The sequence below is a fragment of the Macaca mulatta genome, chromosome 3 (assembly GCF_049350105.2).
Source record: "Macaca mulatta isolate MMU2019108-1 chromosome 3, T2T-MMU8v2.0, whole genome shotgun sequence".
Classification (NCBI taxonomy): Eukaryota; Metazoa; Chordata; class Mammalia; order Primates; family Cercopithecidae; genus Macaca; species Macaca mulatta.
In genome coordinates, this window is record NC_133408.1 from 191,578,900 (window position 1) to 191,602,205 (window position 23,306).

A 23,306-nucleotide genomic window follows, 5' to 3' on the forward strand; every position below is an offset into this window, starting at 1 on the left:
TAATAAAGGTTATACGGAAATAAGGATTTCCATTACCATGGAAGTACATAATAGATATTTCTTGCAATTTGTATTCTTACCTATAAAAAAAACTTTAAATGTTTATGCTAGAAATACTTCAGGTAAAATTGTAACCCTGTAGCTGAACTTGTTTTAATAAAACTTGGAAGAGTAGATGTAAACTAGATACAAAAACAAGACAAGCTCTATCAATTCTGACATGTTACCCAAAGATGAAACAAGACAACACCTTGGCAGAGAAACATACCTTGTAGATCAACTGAGAATAGTAGTCCGAAACCCCTTCCAGGGTAGCACTGCCAAAAGTTCCTAGAAGTCGATTCCCACTATTAAATTGGCCACTGCCATAAGGAAGAAAGTGCGCAAAGTTCACTCCAATGATTGGTTCCATTAGAGGGAGCAGAGAGAGCTGCTATTAAAAAACACATTTAAGAGTAATGTACATGATAAAAGGGACTCAGTGTAGCTCAACTTTCTAAGACCCGAAGCAACTTTGCTGAATAAGGCTTCAGAAAAATGAGACTTAAAATTTTCAAGTATCAAAATGCTGGAGTAAGTGAGAGAGACTACAGACCTTTGAGACTTAAAAATAAGCTTTGTACTAAATGGACGCTGCCAGGTATCTAACAAGAAAAACATATTTCTTATCTTTGCTCAGCAAGAACGGGGGCATAAAACGAGGCTGAGTACCACCAACAGCACTGTTAGCGACTGTCTCCCACCTTCTGTGACAACTACAGAGGTGTAAGAATAGAACTGACAATGCATTTCTTTGGATCCAGAGTCACAACAAAGTACTGAGGACAGATTTTTCTGGGTACTGAGGCTACTCCTTATGAACGTAAGAAAATCTTGACTATCACCTATCAATCTATTTGTATTACCGTAAATTTCAGGTGCCAATAGGATATGGTGCAATTCTGCTTGGAAAAAGTCTACTAGGTTCCTTGTTCAGATGTCTTTTAGCATTTGATCTCTCGTGTCCTTGAATTGTTTTTTTCTTTTTTTTTTTGAGACAGATTCTCATTCTGTCACCCAGGCTGGAGTGCAGTGGCACAATCTCGGCTCACCACAACCTCTGCCTCCCAGGCTCAAGCAATTTTCATGCCTCAGCCTCCCAAGTAGCTGGGATTATAGGCGTGTGCCACAATGCCCAGTAAACGTTTGTATTTTTAGTAGAGATGGGGTTTCGCCATGTTGGTCTCGAATTCATGCCTCAAGCGATCCACCTGCCTCAGTCTCCCAAAGTGCTGGGATTACAGGCATGAGCCACCGCGCCCGGCCTATATCCTTGACTTTTTAGAGGGGCTGCTCTAAATGACTCACCCTCACCTGTTTCAAGTGGGTAAACGTATCGGTGCTAGAGTACATAGCTTGTTTCTCCTCTTCGTCCTTTTTCCTTTTCTTTGAGCGAGGTGCTGCTTTCTCACCCGTCCTCTGAGTCCGTTTGCTTCGCTGTTTCTTGGTTTCACTTCCTCCATCTGTTTTTGGCAACTGGTTGCCACATCCAAAACCACCTTGCATTTGAGCCCCCAAAGTTTGCTAATGTAATTGGAAAGGGTAAAAAATAAGTGAACAATTTGCACATTTGGTTTTCAGCTCATGCTACTTCAGTGCCAAGCTATGACGCACCATCCTAACATGCCACTAAAAATTAAATAAGGAGGGAAGATAGAGTGGTGTCAAATGCTGGTTTTCCGAAAATATCATCCTTTTCTTCAAACATTATTCTCAAGTATGGAAATCAGTAAGCTGCAAAGCTTGAGGAAAGAGCAGAACTCATTAGTAAGGCCATAGCCCTTTCTGGCAAAGCATTACCCCCTCATGCTGACCTCCCTGGGGCTGGAGCCCCTTATTCTTGCTCACTGACTCCAGAAGGGAAGGAGATGCTTGTAGATGGCTGTAGGAGCCTCTGCATAGTGGTCTTGCTGAGTTATTTTTGGTTCCCCCTAGGAACCAGTGAAATACGAGGTATGCTGAAACAATTCACAGGCTCCAGAAAAGCTTTATAGCCTATGCATCTTAGGTGAGAGAACAGATAGCACCACACAACAATAAAAAGAAAAAACAGCATTTCTTCAAATTAGTTCACAACTATATTTGACTGAAAAATAATGGCCACATACTTAAAGTCAATGGGAGAGAACCTAGATGATAACAAATAAACCTTTTCTTTACATTTATCATTACAAAGTGAGAATAAGCCCAGCCCTGAAAAGGCCTTTAAGGGTAGTCCTATCAATACCTTAAAATAAAGGAATATTTTCAGGCTCCATTATTTCTAAATTTAACAGCAATACTTTGCTATAGACAACTATAGTAGCTGAACTTACTGTAATGAATTCTGCATCGAATCTTTGAGGGTTCTGAAAATTAGTTTCCAGTTATATTCTAAATAGTTTAGCGCATAGATGGCAACATTTTTATGTAAAGAGCCAGATGGTAAATACTGTAAGCCTTTGTAGGCCATATAGCCCCTGGCATAATTACTCAACTCTGTCCTTGTACTTCAAAAGCAGCTATAAACAATTCATACAAAAATGAGCTTGGCTGTGTTCAAATAAAACTTTTAAAATTCACGGACACGTCTGAATTTTGTGTAATTTTTATGTGTCACAAAATACTACTCTTCCTTAGATTTTTTTTCAACCATTTAAAAATGTAAAAGCCATTCTTAGCTCATGGAGGGAGACGAAAGCAGGCTCAGACTACTCATCTCCAGGCTAGTTCTGTGGCTCTCAAGGGGAGTCTCCAGGGCAGAAGCAGCATCTAAAACTGGTTTAGAAATGCAGATTATCGGGTCCCACCCACACCAACAGAATCAGAAATGCTGGGGCCCAGCAATCTTGGTTTAACAAGCCCTGCTAGTGATCCTCACACTTTAGCTTTGAGAATCACCGGCCTACAGCAGTACTTCTCCACCTTCAGATGCACAGGAGTCACCTGGGGATCTTGCTAAGTCTCACGTTCTGAGAAGCAGGTCTGTGGTGGGAGACTCTGCATGTTACAAAGCTCCCACCCGATGTGGATGCTGCGGATCCCCAAGGACTGCACTTTGAGGGGCAAGAACCTAAAAATTTCTTAATTATATATGTGTATATATAGACTTAACTATATACATACATATATACTTATTTATTTAAATCACACTTTAATTAGGGGGGGCCTACATTTTTAAACTTGACATGTGGTTGTTCCCCATAGCATTACACATTCTTATACAGCACGAATTTTAATATAAACATGCTCAAAATGTAGTCTACATCCTTCAAGGAGCTATTTAAATAATGTTAAATGGTACAACAGAAACTGCTATGTGAGAACATGGGCATCAACACATATTTGAGATTGGAAGAGGTGAGAAAGGTATCTGGAAAAAGATGATTCAAGAACTGCGTTTTAAAAGATAAAAATATATTGGCCAGACATATATAAGAAAGGAGAACAGAAGAGGCAGAAGCAGCAGCATGTGGTATACATAGAAGAGTAAAAAGACAGAAGACTGCAAGTTATTCGATACTCCTCCGGGTATAAGATGTCTTAGAGAAAGCGGATGGAGACTGTGCTGGAGAGTTGGCTGTATTTACTGGTGACAAATAACTGTAAAAGCATAACCGCTAAAATTTACAATAATTACACAGGTCTACCAAGTCAACACTCAATCTTTACTGAATGGTCAAAGGCAAGAGAAAGAGCAACACTTGCAAAAAGATGAGCTTCATTAACAATCTTAAAACGAAAAAACTGGACAACTAAATATACACTCCACCCTTAATTAAAATATGAAAATAAAATCCAATTTGAGAAGCTCTCTAGGGACAGCTTTATGAATGCACTGGTAATGGCGCTGTACCTTCTGAAAGATACAACAAGCAAGAGCTATTAAACAGACCAATTCCCATGACTCAGAAACTCCAGTTTTGGAAATATCTTAATGAAGTTAACTGAAATAAAGGGGAGGGATTCTTGTAAAGGTATATTTACGACTTAGCTCTTCATATAAAAGAAAGAAAAAGCAAATTCAATGTTAATAACTTAAAACTGATAGAAAATTGATACATGGAAAACTACAAAATAGCATCCACATGTAACATTACGTTAAGTATCAATGCAACACTGTAACACAACAGGTTCCCAGTGTGGTATCCCGAAGAGTGCCAAGGGTATTCATAGGAGTGCACGGGCTATCCTCTGTATTTTAAAGAGGTGAATGGAAATTAATCACTTATTTACAATAAAGTACATAGACACTTACTTACTTTGCTTTAGTCATATCAACCAGTTGCTACACATCACATTACATATGAAATGCAATACATGCCTTTGCCTTTTAAAAAACAGTAAACAAATTATTTAATATAGTTTAGATATAAGTAAAAACATGGGTTCCAGAGAGGTAGAAATGATAAAATAAGAAATGGTCCTTTAGAATAAAAAGGTTGTAGAATAATGTGGAAATATAGTTGTTGGTACTAATCTGCTGTAAGTATAATTTAAAACAAAAGAAAAAAGTTGTCATTTTTATCATTTACACTTACCAGTCCTTCAGCTGGGTTCTGCTTCTCAACTAGTTTATTATCCTTCGTACAGTCATCTTCTGAACAAATATTGCCCTCAGGTTTTTGATTTAAAAGAGAAGATGACTTTTTATTTTTCAATAAGTGTTTCAGAAGTTCATTCCCTGAGTCTCCTTTGGCAGCAGGGGCCCCAACAGAATGGGGAGGACTCTGTGCTGAGGAGACAGGACAGGCTACAGCATTTCCTTCTACCTTACTGCCACTCTGTTCCTCCAATTTAGGCTCCTCTTGGCCCGGGCATGACTCTGTCTCAGGCTTTTCCAGTTTTATCTCTTCTGTTTTGGCAGGGGTTTCCATGGAGAGCTTATCTACTTCTGAATTTGCATAAGTCTGTTGATTTGGAGTTGCTTGTGAGAAATCACTATTGGGCAGTTTGTTCTCTACTTCTGTACATAGCTGGCCTGCTGCCATACTGGGAGTGGATGGGCCGACTGGTTCCACCGACTCTTGGTCGGCCTGTTGAGGAAGCTCACTGGGTGTGCTCACTGCAGGAGTAGAGGTAGTTTCTGAGATGCTTGGAGTCGGTGGAGCAGTTATATCTGAATGGGGAGTTGATGGAGCCTTGGTGGATTCTGCATCATCATCTCTTTTCTTTTTTCTTGTTCTTTTCTTTTTCCCTTTTTCCTCTGGGATTATATCAGAATACAACTGAATGAGCGATTGGGTTGATGCCGGATAACTGTGTCCATGGGTTATAGTAGAATCTTGGCCACATGGGAGACTGCTATTAGCTACTGGAGGTGCTGCTGGTAAAGCAGGTGTAAAAGAAGGCCTCACTGGAGACTGTTGGAAGCTGGTCCCAGAAAGACTTCCATGTCCCTGCTTAACAGAAGAAAAATTTGGGCTTCCAACAGGGATTGATGGTGAATCAGGAACAAATGAAGGAGGTCCTACCTGCCTTCGCTCATTAGTCTGCATGAAAGTTTGGGTGGAGGGTGAATTAATCGATCCTTGTTGTATATTCTGTTGCTGTAAAACCTGTCCCATTTGCTGTTGGTGTTGTGGAGACTGCTGAAGGGGTCTTGGAGGTTGCATAAAATCGCAAGGTAAGTCAGAACTGTAGAAGGGAATCTGGGACACAGATGTCCTACTACTACTTATCTCAGAGCCCACCATGCCATGCTGCTCCATTTCCATCCTCTGCTGCAAAGCTCTTTGTCTATCTACCTCTTGCATGAGTTGGATCCGTTGTCTCTCTTGCTGTTCTCGTAAACGTTCCTTACGTTCCCGTTCTTGAAAACTTTCACTAAAGGGATTGTTGTCATCAAATTCTACCCGAGGTGGTGGTCCACTCTGTGGATTTGCATTTGAGACTGTCCCTGGGGCTGGTGTACAAGTTTTTATTGGTAACTGGGCAACTGGGGGTTGAATTCTAGGAGGATTGAGGGGCAGGTGGGCAGGAGCACTGTTGGGCTGCCACCCAGGTAAATTAGGCATTCTAACAGGGCTAGTATGGCCAGAAATAACTGTTGTGTGCTGCTGGTGCTGGTGCTGAAGCTGCTGTGGCACCATGGGAAAGGAGGGTTGGCTCATGGTGGGTGGAGTGGCACCTGGAATTAGGGGTGGCTGGGGCTGGACACTGGGCATCATGGTAGGTGGGGCCATCGCACATTGCTGCTGCTGTTGCTGCTGTTTGATCCGATAATCTTCAATCAATTCAGCGTGTTCTTTCTGTTGTTTACGAATCTGGAATAACAAAATGCCTCATTACTCATTTATATACAGCACAGGTATTGAAGTAAAACACTGGCTGATGACTTTGGTTGAGGTTATACAGAGGGCAGTTTGGCCCCGTAGAAGCAAACATATTTTGCTTGGGTAACTGCAAAAGTCACAAAAAAGTTGAACTGATGAGGCTTAACTAATGACTATCAATCTTTCTTTAACAACAGGATTTTTATAAAGTTATCTGTAAAAGCGCTTCACATATGAAATATCAAAAACGGTTTTGTAAAATAAGTATTAAAATCTTGTGAAACTCATATATACTATTTATACTATACATCAAAAATACACAATAAAAAAAGTTACACAAGCAGCTAATTTTGATGTTCTAGAAATTACATTAATACACAATGTTAGAATAACAGACTTAACTCAAACTTGAATCATTTAAATATGTTAAGATTTCATTTCTTAAATATATAAATTGTACAACATTTTAAGACAAGATGAATTACCAGCATGAGTATCACACCATCCGCCCAGATGAAAAAGACTAAGTTTATAGAACACTTTCAATTTAACGGCTAACACTCAAATTGTAATTTCTGAAATCTACACAAGCTCTGAGGTAGTATTTTGAATAGTCTATAGTCTTTTTTTTTTTTTTTGAGACAGAATCTCGCTCTGTTGCACAGGCTGGAATGCGGTGGCCGGATCTCAGCTCACTGCAAAGCTCCACCTCCCAGGTCCATGCCATTCTCCTGCCTCAGCCTCCCGAGTAGCTAGGACTACAGGCACCCACCACCATGCCTGGCTAATTTTTTGTATTTTTAGTAGAGACGGGGTTTCACCATGTTAGCCAAGATGCTCTTGATCTCCTGACCTCGTGATCTGCCCACCTCGGCCTCCCAAAGTGCTGGGATTACAGGCGCAGGCCACCGCGCCCGGCAACAGTCCCTTAATATAACAGCTGAGTAATATCAATTAATTCATTCCAAAAACCTTTGTGTCCCAATGTGCTCAATACTACAGACCAAGTATCAACCAAAATGGAATCTATGTTCCAGAGGACCTCACCATCTCATTCAGCAAGCTAGAGAAAGAAGGAATGCAAAATGATGTGTATATCTTTCAACATCATTCAATTTTTAGACAAATATGCTAATATGCTAAACCCAGGAGTTCTAATCATTTTTCAAAGTATTTTCTTGGGTTCCCCAGGTAAACCAGTATTTTCTGCAAATAATGGTGTTTGATCTCTTCTTCAACAGTTGTGTAACACCTATTTTATTTTCTTATTTTTCCTGGCCAGTTTACTGGTTAGAACTGAGAAATTACCATTGGTTGGTGAAGTAGTAAGGAAGTACAGAAAGCACCTATAACAGCATCTGGGATATATAAGGTGGTCATCCATGTCTTTCCCATGATATTTTATAATACTTTTTAAAACATTACCATCAACTGCTTATCTTAATATGATTACACTGGATCTTTGGCAACTATGTAATAGATGATGTATCCCATTTTTCAAGTATTAGCTTCTAAATAGGATTTGATCCATGGATATGCAAAAATTAGGCCCTTATCAAAAGACCTTGTACAAATATGCCAGAAGGCAATAAAAGTGACAAAAAACAAAAACTTTATTAAACATATCTTTACAAGAATATTAACCTACAGTAAACATGAACCCAGAGAGTAGATTTAAAGAGAAAAGAAAACTTTCATTCTGGAATAATCTTAGTTTTAAACAATTGGAATTATAATCACCTTATTGTTGGTACGTTATTGTGGTAGCTGCGGTTTGAAGATAAGACACTTGAGTCCAAATCCCTAATCTAATAGTTATGAGCAAACATGTACAGTGGGGGTATTTTTTGGGATTTTTTTTTTTTTTGAGACAGAGTTTCGCTCTTGTTGCCCAGGCTGGAGTGCAATGGCGCAATCTCGGCTCACTACAGCCTCCACCTCAAGGGTTCAAGCAATTCTCCTGCCCCAACCTCCCAAGCAGCTGGGATTACAGGTGCCTGCCACCATGCCTGGATAATTTTTTGCATTTTTAGTAGAGATGGGTTTCGCCATGTTGGCCAGGCTGGTCTCAAACTCCTGGCCTCAGGTGATCCGTCCACCTCGGCTTCCCAAAGTGCTGGGATGACAGGCGTGAGCCACCACACCCGGCCACATGTACACAGTGTTTATAACCCCTACAATGAATCAGTTTATAAAATGGTTTGTAAAATCAGTTTGTAAAAAAATGGTGATAATACTAACTCCTTCAGAAAGTTGTAGATAAGACAACATAAGTGGAAGTGCTTCCTGCAGTGCTCATTATAGAGAGTACTCACATCTTTTTTTTTTTTTTTTTTTGAGATGGAGTCTTGCTCTGTTTCCAGGCTGGAGTACAGTGGCACAAGCTCGGCTCACCACAACCTCTGACTCCTTGGGTCAAGGGATTCTCCTGTCTCAGCCTCCCAAGTAGCTGGGATTACAGGCACATGCCACCATACTTAGCTAATTTTTGTATTTTTAGTAGAGACAGAATTTCACCATGTTGGCCAGGCTGGTCTCCAACTCCTGACCTCAAGTGATCCACCCACCTCGGCCTCCCAAAGTGCTGGAATTACAGGTATGAGCCACCGTGCCTGAATTGAACCTAAGTTTTTAATTTACTTGGGTAAATATACCTAGGAGTTGGCTCTGAACCCATTTTGTACACTATTATTGTTTTATTTTAAATAAAATTTTTATGTGTTTCTTCTTTTCCAGTATATTATTCAGTTTGAACATTCTGATAAACATCTGGTTTATAACAGAAGATAATGGCAAAAGGATTTTATTTTTCTAGAATGAGCCCTTCGCGTAAGATATACCAATGTATTTTAAGACCAAAACATTAAGAAATAATATCAACTCCAAGTAAACAAAAATACTTCCTGGGCCCCCAATTCTTATTCCCAACTAAACTCAGTATCTCCTCATAAGCTCGGTCCTCAGTTAAGTTGAATACTCTCAATGATGTATAATAGAAACATGGTCTTTGCAGTGATTTCTTAGTGCAGAAAAAACAACATCTCTAACTATACCAAGGCTGAAAATTGTTCTTCGAAGTCGAAATTATGAGACTCAATCTCTGTTGTGTCATTTATTGAGTATGTGCTGTGACCATCACTCTAAGTAAATGATTGGCGCTGTTATGGCTACAGGTACTAAGGGGTCTCAGAGCTGTCACTTTTTGGCAATATACTTTTAATGCTATTTACTACTCATCAAAAAAAATCACTAGTCAAAGTCACTAATGAATGACATACCAAAACATTCTACTCATTAATTGTTGGTAGTTTCTATTTTGCAAACCTATTTATTACCTGTTCTAGCTGTTTCTGAACCATGCTTTGCTGTTCAGTAACATGCTTGAGTTGTTCTGCATCTTCCTCTGGAAATTCACGCCCAGCTTTCTTGGCGGTACGCTGTTTAGCTGAAAGGGCCTTCTTAGATTTTCTATGAGCACCAATTTGTTCTTCAAGATACTTCTGCTGCATTTGAAGCAGCTGTTGGGTCTCCTGGAGCCACTCTTCATACTGCTTACGCTGTGAATCATCTGAGGAAAAATTAAAATTCAGTTGTGTTAATTTTCTAAAGGGTCCAACATTATAATAAGCTACACAAATCTATTTTGTAAGGAAGTAGTTTCACCATGACCATATAATAGGAAATTTGAAAACACAATACTAAATATTAGACCATTATGTAATAAAATATCAGATTTTAGAAAAATATTTAATTGAGAAAGCCAGAGAATACACATTCTTAAGATGCTGGTTAACTTAGCACTTATAAATATTACAAATCCAATCTTGGAAAAGCAGAAGACTTATGTAATGAAATTCTCTTTTTTTACTAAACAAATTCTCTAACCCACAAGCCAAACTACATACTAAGGTATACAGGCATTTTATGAACACAACTTTACAGATTTTGAAGAGACAAAGACATATCCCATTAAGGTCTAGCGCATAGACTAGGAAATCACTTCCCATGTTAATTTTCCTGAGTTTATAAGTTCTTTCCTATTTCTTAGTAACGAAAAAATATTCTAAATGGAGAGAAAGGGAACCCAGAATGTTTTAGAAGGGAATAATTTAAAGTCCATGACTTATAAAGGAAATCCATAAGTTGAAAACATTGGTAATTATTATTTTGTAGTTTATATTTTTTAAAATAAGGGGAGGGAAGAGTTAACCAAGCAAAATATTTTCTACTTTTACAACTGCCATTAATTCTCCCCAAATGGTTGTATCTCTTCATTTTGTACCAATATTCTCTTCTTTATTCTTTAAGGGCACTTTACTTCATTGACACCAAGTCCAAGGGGTGAAAAAAAAAAGTCATCGTATGTAGTGAAATTCTGAATATACCTTTTTGACTCACTACAAGACAAAGAAATGAATAAATACATTTCTAAGAAGGACATTCGCTGAAAATAACATCAATGATAACAGAATATTGTCATACATTAAGAATCCAACCAAAGCCAATGGGCACAATAAAGCCAGAAAAAGCCAGTTGGTATAGTTGTTTACTTGTTTTTAATGCAAATACGTATTCAAATTATGATAACAATTAATGTAGGGGGAATTGCAAAAGGTCAGACTTTGGGTTTGTTCCTAAACCCAGAAGTTCCAGTACATGTATGAACTTGAAATCTAGTCTACTAAATTTGAAGGGCATTTTTTAAGAACAGGCTTTTTCACAAGATTTCAGAAGTTCTGCTTCTGGTAGAATGAGACCTACCGCAAGGAAAGCCTTTCTGGTTTCTGGAACCAGGAGAGCAGAGGTGAGCAAAATGAAAAATAATGGTGAAAAAAAAGTTAGCTAAACAGTCTGAAGATTTCAGAAAGGTTCAGTTTGGGGAGAACTTTAAACACTATCCTGAACCACCTTGGGACCCCTGCAAATAACTAGAAAGGATTCAGGGGCACCTTGCATACCTGACCTTTACACCATGCTGCTAACCCAACTTACTGCTAAGTATAATCCCTTTGTTTTTCCCATTTAGTGTCCTTGTCACTTAGGAAGACAGTTCTTAGAGCAAAACGTGATTTAATTCTACAGATTGTAAAGTGCCCAATCTATATACAAAAACAGCAACAACAATATTGAAGAGAATGGGGAAGATGGTTTTTCTGTATTAAAATACTTTCCTGTAACTATAATTCTTCATGCACAGTGAAAAAAGCAATGAAAACACACGCCTTGAAGAAGAGTTGCCTAATAGGGCAGTGATGTTTAATAAGACAGGAGGGCACCTGGGCTTGAACTGGTGTACCTACACTCACTTCAGGTTTAGAACAGCACACATAGAGTGCAGACAAGCAATCCCCAGAAAACATTAACTTATTAGATTTATACTTACTGACAAAGCCTGGACCAAAATTTGGAGGATTAGGCCTAGAAATCTGATGTGTTATACTGCCATCCTAAAATAAGTAAAATTTACAAATATGTTTATTCCACATTTCAGTTAAAGGGGGGAAAAAAACTTTAAAAGAAAGAAAGAAAAAGAAATGGAAGAAAAAACCCTTTAATTTCCTAAGATATCTTTTAAAGTTTTGATTTTTATAAAAAGTAGAATGAATTTAGTGGTGGCAACCTAATTCTGAATTCTTACTACTATCTCTGAACTATTATATTGTCTAGATTTGGGCTGAAAACAATTATACTTGAGGTAAAGGATTATTCATCAGAAACATAATACAGGGCAAATCAATTACTGCTAACACTAAGCTAGAGATCCACATAAAAAATCTCACTTTTTGATGAAGTTTACCTGGTTTCTTCTTCAATCGAACACAAGTTCCAGATTGACTAAATGCCACTCCACAGCATGGTTATTTATAAAAAAACTAATGTCTCTAACATGCACAAATATAAAAGAAAAATCTGTTAATAAAAATATCAGTCTTATTTTCTACACACGCCTGTAGTCCCAGCTACTTGGGAGGCTGAGATAGTAGGATCGCTTGAGCCCAGCTGTTTGAGGCCAGCCTGGGCAACACAGCAAGATCCTGTCCCTAAAATATAAAAAAATTAAAAAATTAAAAAGTATTTAATTAGTTTTATTTTTGAGTTAAAAGTCTTATTTCTTCCTGGTGACTGAACAAGCAGTTATTAATCTCACAAGTCCCTGATAATTACCTGACAAATTAATGTTGAAAACTGTTTATCCAGTTGTCACAAGTTCTCCTTAACATGAGCTGTATACAAGGTAATAATTATAAACTATACTAGCAGCCAGAATGTATTTTGTGCAATCTTCACAATACTGCAAACAGATTAAAAAACAAGAGGCTAAAGAATTTACCCAAAGTTGCACAGTAAATTCAGAGTGGAACTAGAATTTCTTTAAAAAACTCAGCTATAAAGGCTATGCTTTTCCCATTATATCAAATGGTTTCTGTTTCCTCTTTTAATAATGAGAAGAATATAATTATCAGCATAATAAATCTAAAGCATAACTGGCAGGGCAAGGAAGAAAACAGGACATATACTATAGTAGGTAGCTCCCTTTTTAAAAAAAAAAAATCATTGACAAAAATACTACATGAGTTTTACTTCCCCAGATACTGCTTAAGAATATAGCATATCTTTCAACAAGGATGGAAAGAAAAACGGGAAAAAACAAATATAGCATATTGTTTTCTAGTTTTTTGTTGTTGTTGTTGTTTTTGAGACGAAGTCTCACTCTGTCACCCAAGCTGGAGTGCAGTGGCGCAATCTCGGCTCACTGCAATCTCTGCCTCCCCAGTTCAAGCGATTCTCCCGCCTCAGCCTCCCAAGTAGCTGGGACTATAGGTGTGCACCACCACGCCTGGCTAATTTTTGTATTTTTAGTAGAGACAGGGTTTCACTATATTGGTCAGGCTGGTCTCAAACTGCTGACCTCATAATTCGCGTAAGCCACTGGGCCCAGCCGTTTTCCAGTATTTACAGAAGTTTTACATTTTAAATATAATGGGTTTAATTCTAAAATGCAGGACATGAAAATGTCCTTCTGGAGTTAAAAATAAGTAAATAAAAGTAAAACCAAGAGTCCTGAGCACTTGGTTTTCCCATCAAGTGACTTTTTACCCTTAGGTATATAAATCCTTTTCAGAAATCACAGCCAATTTTTTTAACCTTAATTTGTCTTTTGTTTAAAAAGCAATAAAATGTCTTTTTGGTTATTTTTGGCTGTGCTGATAATATGTCTTGGCAGTCTTCTCAGGCTACTATTTAGGTTGGTGCAAAAGTAACTGCGGTTTTTGCCATTGGCAAATAGCGTATGGCGAAAACCGCAATTACTTTTGCACAAACCTAATACTACTCTCTAGCAGGGGCCTTACTATAAAGCATGAGTTTGATAGAAAACAGAAAAGTGTGCATTCTAGAGTGACTCATTATAGGCAGTGTTACCTGAGAAATGGCTTGTGGTCCAAGGTTCTGTCCTTCACTATTCTGAGTTCCAGTTACCGCCTGGCCCATAAAAGGGAACCTGTCAAAACAGGGGACACAAGTATCAAATTATGAGTGTTTAGAAATTATTGTTTATTAAAAACTATATTAGGTGCTTAACAGTTTTCTCTTCCAGAGAAGAGTAGTAGCAATTTCTTCTTCATCAAAACACTAAAGCCCTACCTTTCATGTACTGAGCAGATGTGATCCTCACTGTAACTCTATGAGGTGTGTGCTCTTAGCACCCTCCTGTTACTTATGATGAAAGTAAGATTCAGACATATTCCGTAACCTTCCCCACAAGGACTAGTAGGACTGCAATAAGAAGCTAGCTAAGCTGACTCTAGAGGTGTTACTCTCTATTATGTGCCTCACTCTACTATAAAATGAATTCTAGCCTTCAGAATAAAAATAAATTGATTCAGTTTTATAACATAAACTCTAAGAAAATGTTTTCTCATTCCAATCTTTATTAAAAACTAATTGGCAGCTTAGCTATTTTATATTCTAAAACAAAAGATATTTCCCAATTTAAGAATTTTCATACATTTCTATATCTAATTTTAGAGCATATCAAAAACTGACCACTGGCCAAGATGAGTCTGCATGGTTAAACCTATTTAGAGAAATGTTACTCATTCTAATTAAAACTATAAAAACTTCACAGAAGCATTACTGCTGACATGAAAATATTTCCCCTGGCATTATCAAAAGCTTTAATATATCAAGATACACATACAGTTTTCAAAATGTATTCCAAATGCTGTATATTACTATTTAAGTACTATTAGGATATAGAATATGTTTTTAGTTTTTTTACTCAGGTTTTTCATTCATCTATCACCCTGCCCTCTGCTACAGGTCTGGTCTAAATGATCTTCTAATCCAAATGCCACACATGGTCTATCATGCTAACTCAACGTATCACACTACTCTAAGGAGGAACTATCACTTCCATTTCTACAAAGCAGTCAGTAGAATGGAAAGCCATCTACCTGACGCATGACTAATGTATCTAACTGGAGGACACACGATGCTGAAAGAGCATCCGATACTGGAAGGTCTCAAATTCTGAGGTCCATATTTAAAACTAAGTGCTGGTCAGGCGCGGTGGCTCCTGCCTGTAATCCCAGCACTTTGGGAGGCCGAGGCAGGTGGATCACCTGAGGTCAGGAGTTCAAGACCAGCCTGGCTAACATGGTGAAACCCCGTCTCTACTAAAAATACAAAAATTAGCTGGGCATGGTGGCACATGCCTGTAATCCCAGCTACTCCAGAGGCTGATGCAGGAGAATCACTTGAAACCTAGAGGTGAAGGCTGCAGTGAGCCAAGATCATGGACTGCACTCTATCCTGGGCAAAAAGAGCAAAACTCCATCTCAAAAACAAAAACAAAAGCAAAAAAAACCTAAGTGCTAAATAAAACTCAGCATTTCCTTCTGTTTTGAATAAACGTAGAAACTACAATATTATTAGCAGTACCACGGCTATCACCAATAGAAGACAGATTATTTTCCTATCAAGTGTTGCAGGTACCTAACAGATTAGTTATATTCCCCATTACTTTTAAATTATGGCTTATTGCTAATTTGTTAATTAAGGAGCATATAAACTATAAATTTAATCATATTTTAATAACTATATTTCAAGTATAATCATTTCCTTTGTAATACTATGTTTTTAATTTTCTGCATATAAAACATTCTGAGAATTTCAAAGGCTTTACTGGAATCCAAAAAGATTCAAGACATAAAACAGTTAGGAACCTCTATGATAGACAAATAGTGTTAATAAGTATTGCTCAATAATGAAAATCATTGGAAACCACTATCACTACTTTGATCTCCAAAATGCTTCTTAACCATGTCCAAAGTATCTCAACAACTGAACAGAACTATACCGTTAAGAATTCAAATTTCTTTGAAGTATATACATCTTAAATTCATGCAAATTTTATATTCAATTCTATAATCATCCACATTTCTTTTTATATAAAAGTTTTTCAACAAGATAATTAGACTAAATTGAGGCTTTATGCTTACTTTATTGACAGAGGTTCTCATTAGTAATACATATAAGCCTCATTCATGAAGATTGTTAAAAATACAGACACACAGGCAACCATCTCCAGATATTCTTATTTAGTATGTCTGCAGTAGAGCAAAAGAATCTGCACTTAAAAAAAAATTACCACATAATTCTCATGGTGTTCCATGATCAAAATTTAAGAAACAGTGCCCTGTGGTTAATAACCCTTAGAGGGCATAATTTCAAAAATTCAGATATTGAAATAAATCCTATTGTCTTATTTAATGTATAATTTCTATTTTCCTCCTAAGACACAAAAGACAAAAATCTGTAACTCTTAACTTCCAACTGTCCTCTTATCTATTCCTTGTAACTTTATTTTTCTGATTCAAAACCAGTTTGGGAACCTTTTATTTTAGAGCTGAATTTATAGTTGCCTTAATCACTCAGTGTCTTAACTGAAAAAAATCTTAATTAACATGAACAATTGTAAAAGTATTTAAAAGAGCGCAAACTTAAATACCTTGAGGAATCAGGAAATCCAATCTTCCAAATCTTTTTAAGATGTTTTACGTTTACCATCCTTTAGACTAATGCTCTTACACTGGTTCTTACACTAATTTCTTACATTGGCATAGCATTTTATATCTGATCATATCGAGCTGATACCATGACAACTTAAATAGTATTGTTCATTCCTAGAACAAGGGCTTTCAATTTTCTGTATGTGTTTTTTTAAACTAGTAATGATTTCATGAACGTGTCTAGATGCCCAGTAAAAACCATCAGCCCCTCCCCCTCCACCTACCTGCTCATCACCATTGGTGGCATGCCCAGATTGTTTTGTGCCATCACTTTATTTATGCCTTTAAGAGCCACCATTTTGGCTTTCATTATCGGATCTGTAATTGCATCAAAATCTAGAAAAGAAATATAAAGTTACTTATTTCATAGTAATTGGTTCAAGCTAATTCAAATATCACAAGCATTATGTAATTTGCAGGCTCTTAAACTTTTACTATTTAATAATCATTACAGATTTCTGAGATGGCAACCTTATCCTTGGTTTAATCACATCTCAGTAGTTCTTAGTTGAATCATGCTTTAATACCTTAGTCCTGCAGGAATTAAAACAAAAAGTCAAATTTAAGGGAGATTATAAGCAACCATCTAAAGCAATGCAATTAATTCCCTTTCATCCAAACTTTTGCAATGCTAATCAGAATGGCTTCTTCAGTAAATATAACATCACAAATAAGAATTTGCAATACTAAGGAATTCTACTAAATTAGTTATCACTCTTAAAAGAAAAATGTACCAATTTCTTAAGGGTATACCCTCACAGTAAGAAGCTACTAAGAAAAAACCTATTTGCATCTAAATGAAAAAAAAAAGGAGCAAAATGATGAAATTGGGGATATATAAAATGGAACATCAATTTTATTATTTAGAACAAGACACGTTGCTTAGACATGTGCCCTTTGATTGCTAATTCTTATTCTTAGAGGCACTGAGGCATTTTGACTGCATTGCTTCTGTTGTTTTTAGAATCAGTAAACCATTAGAAACAAGTTAAAGAGGTTTATATAGCAAAAAATTGCCAGGCATTTGTCATACACAAAACGACAGTGAAAAGCTTTCTTTTTTTTTTTTTTGAGACGGAGTCTCGCTCTGTCACCCAGGCTTGAGCGCAGTGGCAGCGATCTCGGCTCACTGCAAGCTCCACCTCCCGGGTTCACGCCATTCTCCTGCCTCAGCCTCCCGAGTAGCTGGGACTACAGGCACCCGCCACCTCGCCCGGCTAGTTTTTTGTATTTTTTTTAGTAGAGACGGGGTTTAACCGTGTTAGCCAGGATGGTCTCGATCTCCTGACCTCGTGATCCGCCCGTCTCGGCCTCCCAAAGTGCTGGGATTACAGGCTTGAGCGACTGCGCCTGGCCAAAAAGCTTTATTTCTATCATAATTTTCTTAAATTCATCCCTCCATGACTGAAAACATATGGCAACAATGGTTGGAATGTAGGAACTAAGGAGACAATTAGTTTCTATTAAACAATTCCATAAATAATAGAATTGAGGCAAGTTTGTAACCCAGTTTTGAATCTCTTAATTTACCTGGAAAGAATCTAAAACTCATTGCTTTCTTTTTTTTTTTGAGATGGAGTCTTGCTCTGTCGCCCAGGCTGGAGTGCAATGGTGCCATCTTGCCTCACTGCAACTTCCACCTCCCAGGTTCACACCATTCTCCTGCCTATGCCTCCCAAATAGGTGGGACTACAGGCGAGCACTGCTATTCGCAGCTAATTTTTTGGGTTTTTAAAAAAATTATTATACTTTTAAGTTCTGTGATACTTGTGCAGAATGTGCTGGTTTGTTATACAGGTATACACGTGCCATGGTGGTTTGCTGCACCCATCAACCCGTCATCTACATTAGGTATTTCTCCTCATGCTATCCATCCAATAGCCCTCCACCCCCGACAGGCCCCAATGTGTGATGTTCCCCTCCCTGTGTCCATATGTTCTCACTGTTCAATTCCCACTTACAAGTGAGAACATGCAGTGTATGGTTTTTTGTTCCTGTGTTATTTTGCTGAGAATGATGGTTTCCAGCTTCATCCATGTCCCGTGTTGCCCAGGCTGGTCTGGAACTCCTGAGATGAGGCAATCTACCTGCTTTGGCCTCCCAAAGTGCTAGGATTACAGGCATGAGCCACACTGTGCTCAGCCAACTGCTTTCATTTTAAAGCTCAAAGAGGGCCAGGCATGGTAGCTCATACCTGTAATCCCAGCACTTTGGGATGCCAAGACGGGCAGCTCACCTGAAGTCAAGAGTTCGAGACCAGCCTGGCCAACATGGTAAAACCCCGCACCTCTACTAAAAATACAAAAATTAGCCAGGCATGGTGGCACGTGTCTGTAGTCCCAGCTACTTGGGAGGCTGAGGCAGGAGAATCACTTGAACCCAGAAGGTGGAGGTTGCAGTGAGCTGAGATCACCCCACTGCACTCCATCTTGGGTGACACAGTGAGACTCCATCTCAAAACAAAACAAAACAAAAACCCTCAAGGAGGAATAGAAAAACTCAGTGCTCTGTTCCAACTGTAATTCTAATAATAAAATCTTATAAGCATATCGCATGCCACTCTAATACCCACAGTAACATATGCTGAGACTCAAGAAAATTCCTACCAATATTAGGGAAGAATGGTTCTGATCGCTGACGAATCATGGCTTGCATCTGTCTTTGCTGCTGCTGTTCTTGCCTTTCTTGATCCAAAAGATCCTGTAGAAGCAGCGGCTGTTCTTCTAGAAGAAGGGGCCTCTCTCTATTCTGCTGTGCTAATGTTTGAGGAATCATTAGTTGTTGGGGTCCAGACACGCTACTGGTACCAGACTGACTTGTGAGAGACCCAGTTTGAGTTGTAGGTTTTCCTGTCCCCAAATTGTGGTTAACTGTTGACTGACCTGGAATGAATCCTGGATTTACCTGCACACCCTGAGAAAAAACATGGTTTACCCTAGAGACTACTGTTACATTAGAATTCACGGTATTATCCAAAACATGGCCAGGCGGTGCTATTAAAGGAGGCAAACTTGACACATGATTAGATGGTGAGGCCGGCAGAGTTGGTGGTGGAGACCCCAATGGCCTAATGTCTGAATTATCAGATTTTTCATTAGCAAGTAAACTTGAGAGAACTGGAGTTGATCCAGTTATGCCACAAGAGTTTATTACATCTTGAGCAGGTAGTTGAGTGGATCCTTGAATGACATTTGCACTGGAGTCAGCGGTTTCTCGATTCGTTCTTTTCTCAAATAGATCTGGATCACAAGGATGCAAAGAAGTCTTTTCTCCATCATTTAGGTCTGAGTGAGCAGAAGCCTGTGAGCAGGGAGGGTCAACATTATCTTTATTCTCATCACTTTTTTCAGTTTCACATTTGGATTCCACCTTAGAATTTGGAGACAATACTTCCATTTTTACCTCATTGGTAACAGTGGATTTTTTCTGTGGTGAATGTTTATCAGAAAGAACCAGAGTTTTGTCTTCTTGTTCCTTTTTTTTGGGTTCAACAGATGCACACTGATTATCTAACTTATCGTCAATTGGAAGATCTAGCTCCTCATTAAACATGCTTTTCTTATCTCCCAGATCAAGTTCTGGATCTGTATACGCAATGATATCAAACTCTCCTGACCTTAAGAGGTCATCCAGGTTGGGATCATTAGTTTCCAAATTATCTAAAGTATCCAATTCAACTACCTTGCCATCCTCTGTATCTAAATTTAAGTTTTCAAGATCTTCATCATCTAAGTCTTTGACTTCAACCCCCTCAAGGTCTTTAACATCCAGTTCTTTCACAGAAGGGTCATCAGAATCGAGTTTTTCTTCTAGACCATCAGAAGGTTGGGTGGTTATCTGTAAATTATCAGACGTTGTTTCAGATGGTACAGATGTTGACAAAGGAGCTTCTGAAAATTCACCACCTAGTGGATGATTCAGAGTCCTCATGACCACAGAAGATGAATGGACAGAATGACCTTGCTCTTGTTGAGATGGTGGCACTTGTTCCAAATCTGGGTGCACAGGTAGCTGATTAGGTAGACCGTGGGGAGGTCGTCTCATGGGCTCTGTGTGTCTAGGGCCCGGAAAGTCTGGCCGGGGAATGAAGTTTCCATGTCTCAGATTAGAAGACGCCTCTACAGCACCGCCAGGTGGAGCACTGAAAGGCAGCCGTTGCCTTCCGTCAGGAGCCCTATGTCTCAGTTCAATATATGCTTGGCCCAGTATGTTGTGCTGCTGAACTGGCAGGCTCTGTGGTGAAAAATGCTGAGGAAGTCCAACTGGATTATTCATTTGTGAGTTATTTAAAGGCCTAGGCATATCTACAGATATTGATCTTCTTAGTTGTGGAGAAACTCCAGATCCCTGTATTTGTTGAGGAGGCACAAGGAAGCGCTCTTGACTCGGCATGGTACCATGACTACCTCCTGGAAATCCAAATCTTAAAAAAATAAAAAATAAAAAAAGCAAAAGGTACAATGTTAAATTTAGAGTTAAGTTGAAAAAAAGGGGAAGTTTTCAATTAAATTGTAGATACAAAATTAATGTTGCCAAATACAATGACTTACAAAAGCAAAGCTATCGCCATTAAAAAGTATTTACAGATACTAATATGCAAGTAAGATTTTGCTAAGTATCCTACAACGAACACCATATCTGAGCTCTAAAGGCTTAAGATTTAACAGATAACAAAAATGAAGACAAAGGAACAACCACCAAGCAGATGAAATCAATTGTTTAGAGGTAAGAACAATACTACTCGAGTTTTTCAGGAAGAGTTTCTTTTATCTATATTTAGGGAGGTTCAATGGAGGAAGCTGATTTGGGGAGGATGTTTGAGTTAAGATAGGTCTTCATACCTATTGAGGGACTTACAGGCCTCAGTACGTGAGACTACAAAGGCAGAGGTTTGACGATGGAATAGACTAAACTTATAGTCAGAGAAAAAGACGAGTAGGTCTCATCTATAGAGATTAAGTAAATGAATAAATTGTTGGGCTATTTTATATTGTACTTCCTTCTAGATAGGATTACAGGCAACTTACACAGAATATAAAGCATAGCAAGAGGCATAAATTATAATAAGGTGGAAGAAAAAAGGGAAATTAAGAATAAGATTACAGGCAACTTACACAGAATATAAAATGTAGCAAGAGGCAAAAATTACAACTAAGGTGGAAGAAAAGGAAACTAAAAGAATATAACATGGAGGTAGATATAAGACTAAAAGACATAAAACTAAAAAGCATATCTTAAAGAACTATTTCCTTATTATAACTAGGGCATAGGTTTGGCTTTGACTTTAGCCACTTTGAAAAAGGAAACATTCTTATGATTCATCGCCACTAACTTACAACCCTATCTCACCATGGAAAGTTCCCAAAGGGAAAGTCCTTTCAGTTTAGAAATCTCTAAAATTTATTATTATTATTATTTTAATTGAGACAGAGTCTTGTTCTGTCTCCCAGGCTGGAGTGCAGTGGCATTAACTCGGCTCACTGCAACCTCCACCTCCTGGGTTCAAGCAATCCTTTTGTCTCAGCCTCCCGAATAGCTGGGAACACAGGCGTGGCACATTTTTTATTTTTACTAGAGACAGGGTTTTACCATGTTGGCCAGATTGGTCTCGAACTCCACCTCAAGTGATCCGCCCACCTTGGCCTCCCAAAGTACTGGGATTACAGGCATGAGCCACTGCACCCAGCCTAAAATTAATCTAGAATGTAAACTTAAAAGGTAGAAATTTGGAGAGAGGACAAGTCTCATCAAATCGCAGGAGGCTTTGCCTACACAGAATAGCTACATTTTGAGGATGTCGTATGATAAACTACATCATTAAGGGTGCAAGGTAGTGCTAATACAGTTAATACTTAAAAACAAAGGTAACGTTTTCAGAGTATCTAGAGTTCTTAGAGGGGGAAAAAATGTCTATGACCTCTCATTAGCAGAAAATAACTGATTATATATATATCAGAGGAGAGAAAGAAATAGAAAGCAGTAATAGCTTCCCGATTAATACTAACTTCATTTGTATATATATTTTTTAAATTTTTAAATTTTAAATTAGTTGAAGAGGTGGGGGGGGGTCTCACTATATTGCCCAGGCTGGTCTCAAACTCCTAGATTCAAGCAATCCTCCTGCCTCAGCCAATAGCTAGGATTACAGGCACAAGCCACCACACTTGGCTCTGTTTCCCTCTTCTAATAGCAATTTAAATTTGGCAGGAAATTAAAAGCATTACCTAAATCCATGAGGTCTCATCCCCATACTAGCAACATCAGGAGGATAGGGTCCACGCTGATCTTTTGGGAAAACAGCATATCTAGGTCCTAAAGGAGGGGCAACAGGAGACCTAATGTTCCCAGGATAAGGAGGTGGGGGTCTGGCGAAAGCCTGGTTAATATTCTCTGGTTGCCAGTGTTGAAGAGGCCCTGGATGAGGCACTGCGGGTGAGTCCTGTGACCCCTTCTCCTGCCGACCTGCAATCTTCTTCTGCTGTTGCTGCTGAAGAATAATTTCACGCAACTTCTGCCGCTAAATGGGAAGAAACAAAAATCACTGGAATTTGTGGTAATTAATGGCTTTTTAAGGGTTATTGGCTTTTTATTTTTAGATAGCCCAGGCTGGCCTCAAATTCCTGGGCTCAAGCAATCCTCCTGTCTCAGCCTCTCAAGTAGCTGGGATTACAGGCATGTGCCACTGTGCCTGGCAGGTTAGTGGCTTTTTAAATCCTGATACTTTCATTATGTGGCTACTGTAATATTTCAAAGTCTGATGAAACACCAGTTACATTTAACTCTTCAATATATTAGGAAAAGTAATTTGATGATTTGGGTACTTTTACTTGCCAGACAACTATCAGAAAACAAAGCTCCAATATTTAAGGATCCGATGTGAATTCATGAAGACTGAAATCAGATACAGAATAAATTAAACTGGTGTTAATCTCATCAATTT

General features: G+C 38.4%; 1 protein-coding gene across 23 annotated transcripts in view; it reads right to left on the bottom strand.

Moving 5' to 3' along the window:
- Positions 1-23,306, bottom strand: part of KMT2C (lysine methyltransferase 2C) — a 298,088-nt gene that overhangs the window by 22,676 nt on the left and 252,106 nt on the right. For 14 of the 23 annotated variants that reach the window (XM_028846502.2, XM_028846498.2, XM_077997768.1 and 11 more), the window contains 9 exons: positions 22,591-22,883; positions 18,973-20,789; positions 16,591-16,702; positions 13,716-13,794; positions 11,677-11,740; positions 9,629-9,861; positions 4,560-6,284; positions 1,354-1,563; positions 269-433 (listed from right to left, as the gene is read on the bottom strand). In XM_028846502.2, the coding sequence (XP_028702335.2) occupies positions 269-433; positions 1,354-1,563; positions 4,560-6,284; positions 9,629-9,861; positions 11,677-11,740; positions 13,716-13,794; positions 16,591-16,702; positions 18,973-20,789; positions 22,591-22,883 (4,698 nt within the window). The remainder of the gene's footprint in view (positions 1-268; positions 434-1,353; positions 1,564-4,559; positions 6,285-9,628; positions 9,862-11,676; positions 11,741-13,715; positions 13,795-16,590; positions 16,703-18,972; positions 20,790-22,590; positions 22,884-23,306) is intronic. The other 9 variants (XM_077997773.1, XM_077997771.1, XM_077997767.1 and 6 more) reach the window with 2 other exon arrangements.